This window comes from Cebus imitator, unplaced genomic scaffold (assembly GCF_001604975.1).
Source record: "Cebus imitator isolate Cc_AM_T3 unplaced genomic scaffold, Cebus_imitator-1.0 Scaffold51, whole genome shotgun sequence".
NCBI lineage: Eukaryota > Metazoa > Chordata > Mammalia > Primates > Cebidae > Cebus > Cebus imitator.
Genome location: NW_016107366.1, coordinates 8501772 through 8521073, shown reverse-complemented (window position 1 = coordinate 8521073; position 19302 = coordinate 8501772). Strand labels below are relative to the sequence as shown.

General features: G+C 38.3%; 1 protein-coding gene across 1 annotated transcript; it reads left to right on the top strand.

Annotated features, from left to right (window-relative positions):
* Positions 1 to 7503: 7503 nt before the first annotated feature.
* Positions 7504 to 15144, top strand: LOC108303904 (tudor domain-containing protein 7-like). Its single transcript, XM_017527858.2, has 2 exons — positions 7504 to 7686; positions 14681 to 15144. Exons 1-2 carry the CDS (start codon positions 7641 to 7643, stop codon positions 14899 to 14901), a joined length of 267 nt encoding a protein of 88 aa, XP_017383347.1. The 5' UTR covers positions 7504 to 7640; the 3' UTR covers positions 14902 to 15144.
* Positions 15145 to 19302: the final 4158 nt, after the last annotated feature.

The following is a 19302-nucleotide window of genomic DNA, read 5'->3' as shown; positions in this document are numbered from 1 at the left end:
TGGTAGAAACTAAGTCTTGCTATGTTGTGCAGGCTGGTCTTGAACTCCTGGCCTCCAGTGATCCTCTTGCCTTGGCCTCTCAAAGCACTAGGATTACAGGTGTGAGCTACTGTTCCTCTCCCCTTTTTTTCAATTTTGTTTTTTATTTTATTTTATATTTTTGAGACAGAGTTTCAATCTGTGGCCCAGGCTGGAGTGCAGTGGCGTGATCATGGCTCACTGCAACCTCTGCCTCCTGATTCAAGCAATTCTCCTGCCTCAGCCTCCAGAGTAGCTGGGATTACAGGCACCTGCCACTATGCCCAGCTAATTTTTATATTTTTGGTAGAGACAGGGTTTCACCATGTTGTCCAGGCTGGTCCCTTTTTTTCATTTTTAAAATGATATCTTTTAAAGTACAGTAGTTTTTAATTTTGATGAGGTCCAGTTTATCTTGGTTTTGGAATAGTATCAAAGAAATTTTTGCTTAACTCAAACTCTTGGAAGATTTGCTCATATGTTTTGCTGTAAACATTTTTTGTTTTATCTCTGAGATATAAGTCTGTGATCCACTTAAATTTTGATGTCAGGTCAGGGTTCATCTTGCATTTCTAGTTGTTCTAGCACCATTTTCCTTTGTAATTTTTGGTGTGCAGGTCTTGTACTACTTCTGTTAAATTTATTTCTAATTGCATATATTTTTGATGCTGTTACAGATAGAATTTTGTTCTGGTTTATCTTTTGATTGACTGTTGCTTGCTCACAGAAATACAATTGATTTTTGTATATTGATCTTATATCCTGTGGCCTCGCCATAGTTTATTAGTAGTTCTAATGGTTTTTGGGTGGATTCTGTAAGATTTTCTACGTTATAAGATCATCTCATCTGAAAATCAAAGCCATTTTCCAATCCAGATAACTTTTATTTCTTTTTCTTGTCTGATTGCACTGTGTAGAACCCCCAGTACAGGTTGAGAATCCCAAATCCAAAATCAGAAATGCTAAAACCCAAAACTTTTTTGAGCATCAACAAAACTCAAAGGAAACGCACGTTGGAGCATTTAGAATTTTGGATTTTCAGATTAGGATGCTCAGCTGGTAAATATAATACAAATACTCCAAAATCTCAAAGACTTTGAAATCTGAAACACTTCTGGTCCCAAGTATTTTGGATAAAGGATACTCGACCTGGACTGTGTTAAATGGACGAAATAAGAGCACACACCCTTCCTTTGTTCCTGATCTTGCGGGGGTAAAGTATAATCACAATTGGTTTTTACTAGATGTCCCTTATTAGATTGAGAAAGTTTCTTTCTAGCCTAAGTTTGTTGAGAGTTTTTGTTGCGAATGGATTTTAGTTTTTGTCAAGTGTTTTCTCTGCATTAACTGATGATCATGTGGCTTTTCTCCTGTATTCTGTGAATGTGGTTATGTTACATTAATTGATATTCAGATGTTAATCCAACCCTGCATTCCAGATATACATCTTATTTTGATCATGTTGAATTTGGTGTGTTTGCATTTTTGTTGAGGAGTTTTGAATCTGTTTTAATGAAGGATGTGTGTTTTTCTTTCTTGTGAGGTCTTTTTTATGGCTTGGTATCAGGGTGATATTGACTTCATAGCATGAGCTTTGAAGTGTACCATCCCCCTCTCCTTTCTGGAAGAGTTTGTGGAGTATTAGCATTATTTATTTAAACATTTGATAAACTTGGCCAGGTAAGCCAGTCTTAACCTGGGCATTTATTTGTAATAAGATTTTTACTTATTCCATTTATTTATATCTTACAGGCCTTACAGGTTCAGATTTATTATTTCTTCTTGAGTCAGTTTTGATAGTGGACATCCAAGCTGCCAAATTTGTTAGCATAAAATGTATTGTTAGCATAAAATGTACTATTTCAATAAGTGAAATCTCTCTCAATCTTCCTCTCTCATCTTCCCCATACATGCATATATACACGTGAATGAATGTTTACATATAAAATATCTTGTGACCCTGAATAAGGCAGATGTTTCAAGTATTTATTTTGTTTGACTTAATTATGTGTTACTATTACTCAGTTGACCGGCATTATTTTCATAATTGTTAATCATAGTTAATATGAATTTTCTTAACAGAGCTTATATGTAGATTACATAGAAAATCTTAAACTCTCACCTGTAACTGAAACATCCATCTCTAGTAAATTCTACTTCCCATCTCAAAGAGAAAAAAAGTAAGGGAGGCGGATCTGAGTGCCCCCAAAGACTGATTGTGATGGTTTTGTGCCCTGTCTACCCATAGATCTCTTCATCCGACTCCTTGCCTTCTCACCCCTCATTTCTTAGAATGCGTCTCCATGCTTACAGTTTTCTGCACAATCCCCAGGCTGTGTTATTTAAAAACTCTTAAACATCAAGAGGTAGCAGGTACAATTTTTTGTTAAATGCATGGTTGACAACACGCAGGCTTTTCATTTGACCTGGAAGAAAAATGTTTGGTTGTTCATTACTTCAGAAATGAAATATGTAATAGTAAAAATGAGCTCAAGAGTTCATAATCTGTCCAAGGCAAAAGAATGAAAGCATTTATAACGGAAATTTAGTTCTAAACTAAAAAGCATTTAGTTTTATTATCATGATAGAATTCTTGTCTTCTTAAAATGTATTCTTTCTATTCTTTATCTTCAGGGTTGCATGTGCTTTTTAGGAAAAGCACAGCTCAAACACAAGATACCTTTCTCTCTCTTTCCTTGAACTGAAAAGTTTCTAAGTTACTGGTCAGTAACCTGTAGTCATGTATGTGTTTAGGTATTTTCCCATTCTGAATTGAAATGATTATTTTGTAGTTCTCACTTGGTTCTCTAAAGGAGACTATCAACTGTAAAACCAACCTGTGACAATTAACATATTTTGGACTCCTTATTAATCTTGCACTAAAGATAATCAGTCTTTAGGCTTATTTAATTTAGGGCAGCCTTGGTGTGGTGTTGGAGAATGAATTGGAGAGAACTTATTTTTAAAACATTTGATGAACACTGTTGCCTCTGGTTAAACACAGAACTAGATATTGGGAACCATAGGAATTTTTCTTTAAAAGAGGAAAGGCAGGGCTTTGCCCATGAGGCATCTATTAGATCTGTGAGTACAAAAAGCAAATAAATGAGAAGATTTCATGTAGCAAGGGCATGACATACTAGATGACCACTGGCAGAAATCACTTTTATACCATTATGCAAAATAACCGAAGCATTTATTAACATTTAAGCCCTTACTGTCTGTGGAAAGTTGTCATAGGACACACCCCTATGAAATCCACCACTGTCTCTTTGAAGCCTTATGAGAAATGCTTCCTTTAAAACGGTTGCAAATTTAAACACTTCCAGAGTGTTGCACCCAAATCCCCAGAGCTGTAGTGGTTTGGGTGCAAGTACATGTTGGTATTGAGACTATTGTGAACTGGGAAGCACATTTGTGCACATTCACCATCTAAATGAGATTCAATCAACAAATACTTGCTGATGGTCAAATATTTACTATTTGTCACACATTTTTTTTCCAAAAACCAGAGAGCTACAATTTAGAGCAAAAATTTAAGCACAGGCTTAATGTTGAAAGAAGTACTACTTGGCTCATACAAAATAAATGTCCGTGAACTGTCAGTTTGCCATGTATAATTTAGTACCTGGGGAAATTTCTTTTCAGAGATTTCTATATTTCTTAGTACTAAAAGCTGTGTGTATGTGTGTGTGCATGAATGTCTTTGTAGTTATACTTGTCAGACATCTAAGGAGATAAGAGGCAAAAATCAAAACTTCATGGTAATGTATAAAATATTTTTGTAGGCATAATTAAGCCCGACTGTTACTCAGTCTAGTCCTTTGTGTGGATTAGCCATTATGTTTTTGCCCATAATAACAGAACATCCAACAAAGAGTGGCTTAAACAATAAGTACATTTATTGGCTTATGTAACTGGAAGTATAGTGGTAGGGCAGTGTTCAGGGTTGGTTTGTCTCATCATTAAACATCATCACCAAGGACCTGGCTTCTTTATAACTTACCTTCCATTTTGGTCAGTGACCAGGTTCTTAAAATTCCTTTAAATTATTTTCAAAACATTGTGTGTTCGCCCCATTCCTTCTTCTTTGGCACTTTTGTTGCTATTGCCACACATTGCCCATGCCTGCCAACCTACCCTGTTACTACTTCTGCCTGTTTCTCCCCAGTCTCAGATGGGTAAGACAGAATTATGACTGCTGTTTTCCTTTCATATTAATCTTCTTTCTTTCTTCCTTTCCTTTAAAAAAAAATTACTTTTCATTTGAATTCAGAAATACTGTGGAATTTGATAAGAATGTGTTCTGCAGAACAAGAAAACTTGATGAAACTGAGTCTGAAAATGAATTTCACCCCTGAAAGGGCCCTGACCCTGGAGTCAAGAGCCATGTTCTGAATTCTGGCCATGACAATTTTGAGTTTTACATCTTTGGGTGAACATTTCATCTCTCTGGGCTTAATTTTCTGTCATATCAATGGGAGTTACAAACTCCTTTTCCAAAATACCAGTGAGAATTCCATAGAAAATGTGTATGAAAAAATTAGAACTGGGCTTAGGACAAATACTCAGTGAATATTTTATACATTTTTAACATTGAGCCGTTTTCTTTTGGTTTCATTACTTTGATTGAGACCCAGACTTTCAAAGCTGGGCCCTGGAATTCTGTGAAATCTCATGGATTTTTAATTATTATTCATCTAAACTTTTTGTGGTTTATGTGATGCTTCTTACCTACTTTGGCCTTTTTGTTTAAAGGAGAGGGAAAAAAAAAAATCCAAAAAGGCTTGACATCTTTTTTCTAGTGCAATCAAAATAAAAAAAAAAAAAAAAAGACTTATTTTAAAATACTCATAATTTATTTATTTTTGAGACAGAGTTTCACTCTTGTTGCCCAGGCTGGAGTGCAATGACACAATCTCGGTTTACTGCAACCTCCACCTCCTGGGTTCAAGCGATTCTCCTGCCTCGGTCTCCCGAGTAGTTGGGATTACAGGCATGTGCCATCATGTCTGGCTCAGTTTGTATTTTTAGTGGAAATGGGGTTTCTCCATGTTGGTCAGGCTGGTCTCAAACTCCCAACCTCAGGTGGTCAACCCACCCTGGCCTCCCAAAGTGCTGGGATTATAGGCGTCAACCATTGTGCTTGGCCTAAAATACTCATAATTTATTATGCTGCTATACCTTTTTTTTTGGGGGGGGGGGGGGCAGATTAATGATGATTAAAGATGAGGAGATCTTCCTTGGAGGAAAGGGGTTGGGTAGGAAGGAGAACACATAAACTGAAGACCTACAGTATTAGCCCTCACACTCCCCATTCTGCCCTCCATGGCTTTGAACCATGGGACTCTTGGACTTTAGTTAATTTGTCCTTGATAATCAAGGGATGTTTTGTATATAAAAACAGATAATCTGATTTTTTTGAATTTCATGAACTGAATCAATATAAAATGTTTAGAGCTTCTGTCTTAAGACTCAGGACTATATACTAAACCTTGTTCCCAACTAAGACAAATTAAGACTTAGGAATTTTAGATACATATTTTTATTACAGTGGTTTCCAAATCTATCTCGGCATAGGAATAACTTGGAAAACGTATTAAAAATGCGGATTCTTCTTCCTTTCCCCAGGCATTCTGAATCACGCACTCTGCAGGTGGAGCTCCAGAATCTGTTTTTAACAAATTACAGGTGATGCCAGTACTGAAATTTAGTTATCTAGTCAAAACTGAAGCCTTTACTTAAGCTATTAGTTTTGAAAGTTGAAAACTAAATAGAAATACAACACATCAGTTTTCGACTGTCTCTTCACTAGTCTATACCACCTGTTTATAGACTAAAAACACAGACCACCACCAATTTGCCCTGTACAATTTTAAGATGATGCTATTGGTGGAAACCAAGTGTATCTCATTTTGTACGTACACAGATTAGCAACCTATACTGAAAATATTTCTACATGTGAAAATTTCTCTTCGGTTTGGTCTGAAGTTCTTATTATAGTAGCTTGTCTTCATTTCAATAATAATGATGATAACTATCCTTTGCCGAGTGCCTATTATTAGCCAAGTAATGTCCTAGGCACTGTCCATATATTATTTCTGTAAGTGAATTTACATTAAATATTAAACAGGTGACACAACTGGAAAATGGCCCAGATGGGATTCCAATTCAGGTCTATTTGGCCCCCAACGCTCATGTACATATTATGTATCCTTTCTGTGTCCCAGTTGTCTGTGGGACTCATGGAGTATTGCTTGCTGCACTTTGAGCCTGTCTGAAGGTTCCTGGAGTTCCCTCAGAAGCCCCCAGTCAGTGTTGAAAGCTGACCTTTTTGTTTTGGGGTTTCTCTGTAGTTCATCCTATAGCAGCTGCATAGGTTTCCTATGCTGGGTGTTTATGGGCTGGAGAATCGGTCCATTCCCACCAGCCCCAGTCCAGCAGTGTGTTGCAGTACAGGGCCTGCTGTTCTAGTGGGCTTCTGGCTTCTGGCTGGTAAGCCTGTTCCAGAGAATGACTGACCGTGCCACCTGAACTACAGTCCAATTTACACCATTCAGCAGCAGAGACCACCTCCATAGACACTTTTTAGCTGTTATGAACAATTTTCCTTTCCTTCATGTAGTAATACTTCTTAATCATGTATTTGAGACTATATGACTTTAAAATGATCTTTCGTATATTAACCTTGAAGTCCAGGCTTTTCTCATTTTAATGATGTTGATGTAGGTTCGGTGGGGATAAGTAGATTCATGTGGATTTGCTTCTGGTGCCTTGAGCTCCAGATCTGAAGCCATACTCCACTTCCCTCATATACTTCCGCCTTTTCCAGGTTCTTTATTTTAGGTGGTGGGTTGAATATTCTGTTTTGTTCTTTTTTTAATGTCTTTGTCATAATTAAAATTGCAGACTTTTTCTCCAAAACTTATTTGATCTGCCCCCAGCCTGCCTTCCTAGTCTGACTTCTCTTCCATTCTTCCATGCCTTCCACTCTCTTACTGGAAGGTTTGCTGTGCTCCAAAACACCACGCCCTCTCCAGTCCTCTGTGCTTTTCTTCTCAAGCATTTCTTCAGCCCCAGCTGGTCCTGCTTGCCTCTCTCTCTTTCCGTCTTTCAAACATGCACCATATCCAGACATGTGACCATCTTCTGTCCACTCTCTTTCAGTGAAGGGATCCCCTGGCTTTGTCCTGATCATCTTCCATGGTGTTTGTTTCATTCTACTTAATGATGGTTGGCAATTTATGTGTCTGTTTCCTTCACTAACTCCATGAGGCCCATAAAAGTCTCTTGAATGAGCAAATTCTATCAAATAAGACAGGGGCAAAGCAGAGAAAAGTAACCTTTGGAAAAAGAAGCAGGAAATGTGTTTAAAACTTTTTATGACAATACAATTTTTTCGTAACCATGATTTGCATTAATTTTTCTTTTTATCATAAAATATTTCTTGCCCTTAAAGGAGATATTGATGTGTTTTCTCTTCCTTTTCAATCTAATGTACATCTAGGTGGCACAGGGTGCTTTTAAAAGGAATCCTGACCAATGGACTGGTATCTGTGTATGAGCTGGATTATGGCAAACACGAATTAGTCAACATAAGAAAAGTACAGCCCCTAGTGGACATGTTCCGAAAGCTGCCCTTCCAAGCCGTCACAGCTCAACTTGCAGGTAATTTCTGTGGAATCTGAACTCATGCTGCAACAATGCGATATTGTCATTTTGTCCTGGGTACTTAGCAAGTACTGAATCATTGGCCTCTTGAGTTTGGGTATGTTGGATTTTTGCTTTTTTGCGCTAACAATATTGCAACTGTAATGGAAATAATTTTAATGATCTATTACACTCATGCTCCATCATATCTGCTGTTTCTATTTTCCTTACTCCTTCTGTCTCTGGTTTCAAGCATATTTCTAAAGCTGTAATCTTAGTACAGGCATAATACTGCATTCTGCTTTTCTTCATCTAGTATTGTTTTCTAATGACTTTCTGGGTGGTTTTATGGTTTTCCTACCTATTTTTTAATGGATGCAAAATATTCCATTTAATCAATACTTCCCTATTGTTGAACATTTTTATTGTAATATCAAGAAAAACCCTGTATCTTTATACTAGCTAAAACAAACCAAAAAAAATGGAAACAACTTATTATAATAACCAATAGGAGGATCCTACTTTATTATTACTGCATAAATTATAATACATCTACATAATAGAGTATTACACAATCTTAAAATGTTCCTGGGTCATGGAATATATGACCATCTTCATGACCAAGTGAGTTTCCAGTTTGCAACACAACTAACAGCATACAAGTGAGCAATTTCACCACATTCACATAAGCCTCTCATCATTACAATGTAAGAAGCCAATTTAATAGGTGTACAACGATACTGCTTTGTAATGTTGTCTAATGAGACTTCCTTTTTATCTTTTGTGAAAGCAGTACAACTGTTGGTGGCTCCCCTGTGAACCCCTACCATTATGTAGCATTAGCAGAGGGTTTTGAGGACAAAAGAGCTGAAGCGTGACTCCCTGATCCCTTTGCTGCTGCGCACAGTCCTTAGCACCTTGCCCATATGTGGAACACTGTGACAGAAATTGACCAGCTTTTATTGAAAGGCTATATATTGTCTTATTTTGAAATATTTGCCAGATTCTCTGTATCTTCCTACTAGAATTCAAAGGAAATTCCCATGGTAATTGGAGATAAAGCAAAAATAACACTTTTATGTAGCATGGCCACCAGTTAGTCTGCTTTAGACTCAAGCCTTCTTCTTCAGATTTAATGTTTTGGGTTTCTTTTTTTTTTTTTTTCATTTTTTTTTTAAAAAACCCATAAATACTGCTTTTTAATTAAATACCATGTTTTAAACATGAATTCATGTTTGTAATTGTGTATATTTTTAATGTTTTGGGTTTTTTTTTTTTTTTTTTCATTTTCACTTTCTAATGTTCAGGTTTTGCTAACAACACGTTTTGTTAAATGTGACAGATATACTCCCCAGAGAAGGCTTCTCTGTGAAGAATGAGTGCGTGGTATCATCATCTCCATACCAGCATTGTGGCTAAGAGTTAGTTGTACTTGTGGTATGCTAGGCGCTCTACCAGTCACTTTAGATCTATCTTCCTGTTTAATATATGCATTCAGTGCTACAAATTTCCCTCTAAGTACAGCTTTTACTTCATCCCACAGACTTTGATGTACTATATTTTCATTTAGCTCAAAATACTTTTTCTCTTGAAATGTATCCTTTGACCCATGTGTTATTTAGAGTTATGCTTAATCTCTATGTATTTGGGGATTTTTCAGCTATCTTTCTGTTACTGATTTCTGATTTAATTCCATTGTAGTCTGAGAGAAAACATTGTATTATTTTTAAATTGTTAATGTGTGTTTTATTCCCAAAATGTGGCCTGTCTTGGTGAATGTTCTATGTGAGCTCAAGAAGAGTGTATAATCTGTGGTTTTTGGGAAATAGTTTGTAGATATCAATTACATCCAGTTGATTTATGGTGCTGTTGAGTTCAACTATGTCCTTATTTTTATGCCTTCTGGATCCATCCATTTCTGATAAAGGGGTGTTAAAATCTCTACCTATGAGAGTGGATTCTTTCATTTCTCCTTGCAGATTTATCAGTTTTGCCTCATGTATTTTGATGCTCTTTGATGCTCTTTTGTTAGGTGCATGTACATTAGGATTGGTATGTCTTCTAGGAGAATTGACCCCTCTACCATTATGTAATTCCCCTCTCTATCCCTGATGAACTTTCCTTGCACTGAAGTCGGCTCTGTCTGAAATGAATACACCTAACTCCTGCTTTCTTTCAATTAGTGTTAGCATGGTATATCTTTCTCTGTCTGTTTACTTTTGTTTCTATGTGTCTTTATATTTAAAGTGGTCTTGTAGATAACATATAGTTGGGTCTTATTTTTTTATTTACTCTGACAATCTCTGCCTTTTAATTGGTATATTTAGACTGTTGACATTTAAAGTGATTATTAATATAGTAGGATTAATATCTACCATATTTGTTACTGTTTTCTATTTGTTTTCCCTGTTCTTTGCTCAGATTTTTGTCTTCCACACTTTTTTTTTGCTTTTTGTGATTTTAATTGAACATTTTAAACAATGCCACTTTCTCTCCTTTCTTAGGATATCAATTACACCTCTATTTTTTCCTTTTCTTAGCGAGTGCCCTAGAGTTTGCTACATACATAATCCAAGTCCACTTTCATGTGACATTACACTGTTTCACAGACAGTGCAAGTACAGTATAATAACAAAATAATTTTAATTCCTTCCTCCAGGCTCCTGTTCATTGCAGTCATTTACTTCATTCATATATAAGTGCACGTGTGCACGCGCATGCGTGCGCGCGCACACACACACACACACACAAGTATACAGAAATACATTGTTGCTATTATTTTTAACAAACCCTAATAGATGAATTAAGAAAAAGGAATATAAAAGTTTTATTTTACCTTCACTTATTCATTCTCTGATTTTCTTTATGTTGATCTGAATTTCTAACCTATATTATTTTCCTTCTCTGAAGAACTTCTTTAATATTTCTTCCAAGGTAGGTCTGCGGGCAACAAATTCCCCCTATTTTTGTTTGTCTGAGAGTCTGTATTTCTCGTTCACTTTTGAAGGATAACTTCATAAGGTACAGAACTCTAGCTTGTGGGTTTTTTTTTTTTGTCAACACTCTCTTCTTGCTGCATGATTTCTGAGAAGTCAGTTGCTTCTCTGAGAAGTCAGAACAAAGATTCTTATCTTTGTCCTATGGATAAGGTGATTTTTTTCCTCTGGCCTCTTTCACGATTTTTGTTTATATTCGATTTTCTAAAGTTTGAATATGATATGCCTAGATTTATTTTGGGGGGGGACATTTATCTTGCTTGGTGTTCTCTGAGCTTCCTGGATCTGTGGTTGGGTGTGTGACATTAATTTGGAGAAATTCTTAGTCATTATTGTTTCAAAGATTTCTGTTCCTTTCTCTCCTTCTGGAATTCTCATTATGCATTTGTTACACCTTTTATAGTTGTCCCACAGATCTTGGATATTTTGTTCTGTTCTTTTTTTCAGTCTTTTTCTCTTTGCTTTTCAGTTTTGAAAGTTTGTGTTGTCATGTCCTTGAGTTCAGAGATCTTCCCTCAGCCATGTCCAGTCTACCACTAAGCCCAAGACATTCTTATTTTCTTTTATAGTGTTTCTGACCTCTAGCATTTCTTTTTTATTGTTTTTTAGAATTCTGTCTTTCTGCTTCCATTATCCATCTGCTCTTACATTTTGTCTGATGTTCCATTAACACTGGTACCATATTAATCATAGTTGTTTTAAATTTCTGGTCTGATATTTCCAGCATTCCTGCCGATTCTGACTCTGATTCTGATGCTTGCTCAGTCTCTTCAAACTGTTTTTTCCCTTTCTTATCATTTGTAGTTCTTTGTTGAAAGGTGGGCATGATGCACTGGGTAGAAGGAACTCTGGGTAAATAAAGCATTTGTAATGTAGCAGCAGCAATGTGTGTCAGGGTGTCGGGGGTGTTCTATAGTCCTATGGATTAGGTCTCAGTCTTTTTTTTTTTTTTTTTTTTTTTTTTTTGCTGGGAAGTGTGGAGGGATCAGTCTCAGTCTTTTGTTGAGCCTGTGCCCCTGGACTGGGAACTTCACCAGTGCTCCTTAGGGGTTTTCCCCTCAGCTTCGGTGGAGCAGGATGACTACAGGGGAGTGGAGATGGGTATTTCCTTTCCCCCAGGATTGTTAAGCTCTATAAAGTCCCAGCAGGTCAGGCTCTAGTAAAATAGTTTCTTCCAAGGACAGGGCTTGTTAAGAAGAACAGAAAGCTATGAATTTCAAGATGTTCCTTTTCTCCTCCACCATCTGGAACCATGAGGAGATTTTTCCCAAATATTTGCTATGAGTACCAGGTAGTGCTTCTGGAGGTAAAACTCTCAAAAGTATGGGAGTCAAGGCCCTATGACTGGGTTCCCCTGGAGTTTTTAACTCTCAGACTTACTCATATGTACCCCCAGCAATTTGTCAATTACAGTTTAGGTTTCCCTCTTCTGGCTTCCAGGCCACTGCTCATTGGCTTCTGCTCCAGTACACTTTGACTCTCCATATCTACCTGTCTGTCTCTCTGGTTTTGGGGACAGTGAATTGCCCTGTGACCTCCCTTCTCTGATGGACCTAGGAATAGCTGTTGATTTTCTGTTTGTTCAGCTTTTTGTTTCTTGTTAGGAGACAGTAGCAACTTCTAAGCTCTTTACTTGCCAGATTGGTAGGCAGAAGCTCTACCAGATGCTTTATTTCATTGAATTCTCCCCATGCTAGGAGGTTTAGGTACTGTTACTGTAACTATTGTACACATCAGGGAACAGCAGCTTAGTGAAGTTAAATACCTTGTCCAACATTCCACAGCCTTAAATTCAGCACTCTGCCTCTTCAGTGGGTGCCTTTCTTCACTGTATACTTCCTTCTTAATGAAAAGTGTGATTGTTTAAGTCAAAAGGCTGAGATTCAAGTCATTTAACTTCTAAACCTACCCCATGATTATTTATAAAATTACCAGTAAATCACTGCCTGCTTATGTGACCGAACTAGTACGTGGATCAGATGAAAAAGTGAATATGAAATTGCCTTGTGATCTAAAACACATAGTGCAAATGCATGAAAGTGTCTTTGTATACTTATATCTGAAACAGCATTGCCGTTGAGTCCCATCATGTCCTCAGTTCCTCTTCTAGGCTCACCTCTGCCAAGCCTTCTTTCTTCCTACTGACTCGCTCCTAAGTCACAAAATCTTCTTGGGCATCACATTATCCACTTTGAAGGGAGGGCCCCCATTTTATAATTAATTGAAGACATATACTGGAACTATATGTGGTGGAGAGTACGTGTCTCTTGGGCCAACATAGGCATCCACTAGAGAGAAGTGACATAGACTAGAACTTTCATGGAAGTCACCAGTTACAACATGGCCATTGGAGTCATCACTTTGGTAGACCTGGTTCACATCTAGCCAAGCCCTTTGAAATATTTAGGAATATCTCTAGATGCAAAGGAACTCTGTGGAATCTAAGATGAACCCATGGAGATGCCCTGAGTGTTTAAATTTAGATGCTTTAAGGATTCTCCAGGGACCGTACCCACTCACAGATGGGATCACTGGATGCTCACTCTCTCTAGGTTCCCATTGAGCTGTTGCTTCATTACATCTGGGCTTGACATGGGCATTCTTTGCATCAGTGTGCCATGGCTATACATAAAATTGTCTGGATCCTAGAAGAAAGGGAGCCATACAGTGGAATCATTTTTTACCTTACCAATGAAGCTTTCTAGAAGGGTTACCGTTTTTCTTCTTAAATAACATGGCTCAAAGATTGTCAGGGCTGCTGCAGATAAAATGAAATTTCTAGACTTCTCTTGTGGGAAATTAATAATCAGAGAATTTAGCCATTTGCTAAGTAAATAGCAGATCTTCCAAAATTATGTCTGAAACTTCCATACCTTCATTTCTTTGGGGCATAATTTATAGTTTATGCATTCCAGTATATATGGACTTAATTTTAATAGTATTTCTTTAAAAATATATACTTTTTTTTTTTTTTGAGACAGGAAAAACTTTGTCACCCAGACTGGAGTGCAGTGACACAATCATGGCTGACTGCAACCCTGACCTCCTGGGCTAAAAGATCCTCCTCCCTTAGCCTCCTGAATAGCTGGGTCTATAGGCATATGCCATCATACCCGGCTAATTTTTGTATTTTTTTGTAGAAACAGGGCTTCACTATGTTGTCCAGGCTGGTCTCGAACTCCTGAGCTCAAGATACCTACCTGCCTTGGCCTCCCAAAGTGCTGGGATTACAGGTGTGAGCCACTGTGCCCAGCCAATATATACTTTCTTGTCCCAATTTTGTTTTAAAATCTAATTTAGAATTCTCTAACTTGATTTCTCATGATCTGATCCAACAAGTTTCTTTTATCATAGGTGAAGCCTGAGAGACCAGCTGATTCACCCGAGACCACACCACCCAGTAGAGGAAGAGCTGGGAATAGTAACTGAGGCTCTTGACTTTCGATTCAGTGCTTTTTCCATGATGCTGTGTGTAATTAAAAAAAAAAAACTATACCTTAAATGGATCATACAATAATTATTTTTTCTTTTTTTATGATACTTGGCCCATCAGAAACAAAATTTTTAATGAGAGAAATGTCATTTAATATGATTGATCATTCTTTTTTCTTTTTTTATGATACTTGGTCCATCAGAAGCAAAAATTTTATTGAGAAAACTGTCATTTAATATGATTGATATTGATATTTCAACTATCTGTTATTAGTTTAAATATGCATATACTTTATGTATGGGTATTATATAGTGGTCATTACCTCATTTTATAATACAATATTAAGTCTCAAATGAAACTTGTTTTTTAGGTAAAGGTTTACAGAAGTGACTCCATTCAGAGTAGAAAAACCATAAGCTGGAGTGTTTTAAGATTGTTCAGTAACTGTTTTCCAGTTGAGGCAAGTCTAATCTGGGATGCTTAAGCTACTTCAGAATTGGCTAAATAGTTTTCCATCATAACGGATCAGGGAAAAGCTCCTTTGACTCCTCACTGCTACCTCTTCTTCCTGTCTTCCTCCCAGGAGTCAAGTGCAACCAGTGGTCTGAGGAGGCCTCAATGGTGTTTCGAACTCACGTGGAGAAGAAACCTCTGGTGGCACTGGTACAGACAGTCATTGAAAACGCTAACCCTTGGGACCGGAAAGTCGTGGTCTATTTAGTGGACACATCGTTGCCAGACACTGATATCTGGATTCATGATTTTATGTCAGAGTATCTGATAGAGCTTTCAAAAGTTAATTAATGACTGCTTCTGAAACCTTGACAACTAATTCCGATTTTTTAGCAATAACAAATTGTAGTAGGCTTAAAAAAAGTCTTATCTCTGCTACATGGCTCTGACTGCTGTGGGGGATTGAAAAGAAGATGCTTATGTTTGATGGAAGATATTTAACAAGTTTTTGTTTTAACAGAGTTGACTTTTCAAAGAAAATTGTACTTGAATTATCACTATAATATTAGAATAAAAATGTTTATCAATATAAAAGCTGACTACCTTGTAATTTCTAGGCTTCATGATCTTATGAAAGCTTCCTTTTCATGTTGTCTTCCTTGCAGCCTTGGGTTCTTCTCCAGTTAAGCTGAGAATGTTATGACTTAACTCTACCCTGATGTAGTAGTGTATCTCAAAAGCAAGTGATCATCAAAGCATGTGAGGACTTATCCTGAGTCTTAACACATCAGCATTTCCAGAGGAGCAGTCCAGGCACACCAACGTAGCCCTTAACCCAACTCTTGAGTGGCTTCTCTTCTCATTGCCCACAGAGTCCAGCTAAGACCCAGGCCTTCTGCAGTCCTCCTACCCAACCTCCTTGTCTACCACTCCCTGCTACACTGGAACTTTATTTGGTCACTGAACCCCTGCTTATTCCATTCCCTCAACCTGCGTCTCATTCTCCTCCCATCATTTTTGTTTGTCAGTGTCCTGCCTGACCTCCTGGGCCAACCATGAAGCTTTCTCTGGTGCCCCTTTCTACTCTATCGTTCTTTGATCATGCCTCTCTTGGCACCCATATGTCACTATACTTTATAGTATATGACTAGTCTGTGCACCCATCACTCCAGCTAGATCGTGGTACCCCTGAAAGAGGGATGGATCTTAGTCATCTCTGGTGATATACTGGCAAATGTTTGACAGCTGTTTCTGTTGGGTGGGGAGCTGAGCCTTGATTTGTGGTGTCTGAAAATTATCATATTGTAAATAGTGCCACCATTCTTGATTTCCAGCTAATATGACATGACTGTGGAGTTAGGAAGAGATTCACTTAAGCAGCTCTTGAGACCTGTGTGACAGACTCTCCAGCACACCACTGTCTGAGCATCCACAACCATCAGAATGGGTCTTATGCACATTAGGCACTCCTTTTGTGCTTGCTAATTGGTAGACAGATAGATTGGAAGACAGACAGGTTATAAGTTTAAGGAGTGGTCCAAAGATGAGGTAGGGAGGCCCTGGACTAAGAGTGTTGAAGAAAAAGTGTTGCAGACTTGGTAAAGTTTTTAATTAAAATTATAAGCTTAGATACAGATTGGGAAGAGTGAAGCCAAGTTTTAAGGTCTGAGAGCCTAGGACCTTACTCAGATGAAGTGGGAAGCTTAAAAATTTGATTTTAAATATAGTGAATTTGAGCTAATAGACTTCCACGTAAAGATAGGCAGAATCTTGGAAATGTGGAATAAACTTCAGGGCAAAAACCAGGCTGGAAGTAAAAATTCTCAAAGACATTTGTTTGTTTTTATTTGAGAAAAAAACGAGAAGAGAAAGAGGAAGGTAAAGACCAGATGTTTGAAGTTTTTCATTTTAAACATGCCAGAATTATCTCTAGCTTTTTAAAACTCAGTATTTACAACTAGTGATACAAAATTCAGGAATACTGAATGCCAGTGATTAATCATTTGTGATGAAATAAAAATATCTCAACACAGAAATGTTTAAGTGAAATAAACTGATAAAAATGTTTTTAATTATGGTTTCATTCCCTACCAAAAAAAAAAAAAAAAATGCAAAAGTCCTCAAATTGTCTACAAGGAAAAGGTAGTTTCTATTTCACTGACTTTAGAAATGTTTCCATTACTTTTTAAAATAAAGCAATAAATTGTTGATGTAACCACAAAATTAGTGCTAAGGCAGTGTGACACAAACAAATGAAATGTGAACCCTACCTCATGCCATATTCAAAAGTCACTTCCAGGTGGATTGAAAACCCAAACATTGGCCAGGCATGGTGGCTCATGCCTGTAACCTCAGGACTTTGAGGCAGGGTAGGGGCGGGGGTGGAATCACTTGAGGCCAGGAATTTGAGACCAGCCTGGGCAACATGGCAAAACCCTGTCTCTACCAAAAAAAGATTAGCCAGATGTGGTGGTGCACACCTGTCGTCCTAGCTCTTCAGGAAGCTGAGGTGGTAGGATCACCTGAGCCTGGGAGGCAGAGGTTGCAGTGAGTCAAAAAAAAAAAAAAAAAAAAAGGAGAGGGAGGGAGGGAAAGTAAACGTGAGGCTGGGCACAGTGGCTCACGCCTGTAATACCAGCACATTGGAAGGCTGAGGCAGGAGGATTGCTTGAGACCAGCCTGGACAACATACCCTATCGCTACAAAAAAATGTTTTTAAATAGCTGGGCATGGTGGCTCATGCCTGTAATGCCAGCACTTTGAGAGGCTGAGGCTAAGGGGATGGCTTGAGCCCAGGAGGTTGAGGCTGCAGTGAGCCGTGATCACACCACTTTACTCCAGCAAAAAAGAACCTAAACATGAAAGGCTAAGGTGGAAAGATAACACAGGAAGATAACTTTATAGCCCAGGAACAGGAAAGAGTTCTTAAACAGGACACAGATTACTGTGAATAAAGGGAAAGATTGATAGACTGTATTAAAACTAAGAACACCTGCTTATCAAAATGTTAATAAGGTGAAAAGGCAAGAGTGGAAGAATATAACTGAGGATACCCACACACACCATATAACCTATTCAATACATGAGACTATCCAGAAGAAAAATGGACAATAAATTCAAACAATTCACAAAACAAATCAAACTGGCCCATAAATCTGAAGTGATGTGCAACCCATCAGGATATAGGGAAATGCAAGTTCCAACCACAGTAAGATACCATTATTCACATACCAGAATGTCTAAAGTGTTTCCATTTTTGTTAATTCCAAGTGTTGCTGAAGATGTAAAACTACACCGGACAATGGTACTATGACTTTGGAAGAGTTCAGCCTTATTGCTGCTAAAGTTGAGGTTACCCTTTCTCTATTACCCAGCACTTCCAACAGCAGGTGTGCACGTGGACAGGAGGATCCTGGGCAAGAAATGTTCACAGCAGCAGCACTATTTGTAATAGCAAAAACCTGGAAACAACCTAAATGCACATTAATAATCAAATGGATTTTAAAAAAAACAACTGTGGTATATTCATACAATGGAAAATTACAGCTGCATGAAACCACAGATTAACAACAGATTTGAACAAATGAAGACAAACTACAGAGGGGGGAAAAAAAGGAGATCACCATAAGGGTCAAGAATGTGATCATCTTTAGAGGGGAGTTGGGACCCAGGAGGGACAGGTAGGCTTCTGGGCTGTTGGCAATGTTCTCTGAGTGATGTTTTCACAGGTGTTCAGACTATAAATAAAGTCATGAAGCTGCACATTTATTTTGTTTACGCATACAACATAACTTATGTTGTATGTTCTTATATGTTTGATTCACAACAAAAATGTTTTAAAATAATCCGAAATATTAAATCATTGCTTATTTATGGCATATACCCCTTGAAAAGAGAGTTCTCTTATAATTGTGAGGACTTTAGAGGAATACATTTTCTTGAGAAACAAAATTTGGGTAATGAGTGTTTCTCATTAATAACCTATACATTAGGATTAAGAGCTGATTTTATTAATGTCTATCCGACCAAAAGCTTTCCCATAATAATCCAAAATAAGACGTTTTCCTATTTCTATATAAATTCCTTTGCATGAGCCATTTGTTTATTAAAACACTTAAATTGGGTTTGGGTTAAACCACTTAAAGTGGTTTGTTCTGGGGGGAAAAAAAGCCCTTTAGGAACGTGGGTCTTTTTGTTGTGGTCATTCAAAATTAGTGTTTTATACCCTCCACCCGCTCTCAGTGTAGAGAGAGTGCATTCGATTGCGTATTGAAACCACGTGTGGACAAAACGATCGCGGTTAAAGCTGCGGCTCAGAGCCCACCTGGCCGCGTTGCTGGGAGACACACGGAGCGGCGCTTCAATCAGAGGGGAAGGTACAGCAGCTGCTTAGCTGGCTTTGTTTCATCCATCACTTTTACGAACTTCGGATTCTCAAAATCTTAAATTCTAGACTCCACAGGAATGCAAATCTGCCCACCTTTTCCCACGTAACTCCACTGTCGCTCAAACTCTTCCTAGTACCAACGGGGAAGCGGAGACCCAAGCTGGGACCGACCGCGCTCTCTCTGCAGCAGCCCGATTTCCCAGCGCTACCGGCCCGGGGCCGCGTCCCCACGGGGAGGTGCACTGCGCCCGGCGCCCCCGAGTGGAGGGGGAGGGAAGGAGGGAGCCCGCCGCGGGCGGGGCGGGGCGCGGTGACAGCGTGAGCCGGGCCCGCCCCTGGCTCCCACCCCCGGAGCCCACAGCGCC

Excerpts from the sequence above, each read along its gene's own strand:
- LOC108303904 (XM_017527858.2), top strand. The coding sequence starts at position 7,641 with ATGTTCCGAAAGCTGCCCTTCCAAGCCGTCACAGCTCAACTTGCAG. Across the intron at positions 7,687-14,680 it reads CGTCACAGCTCAACTTGCAG|GAGTCAAGTGCAACCAGTGG; the intron begins GTAATTTCTGTG and ends TCTTCCTCCCAG.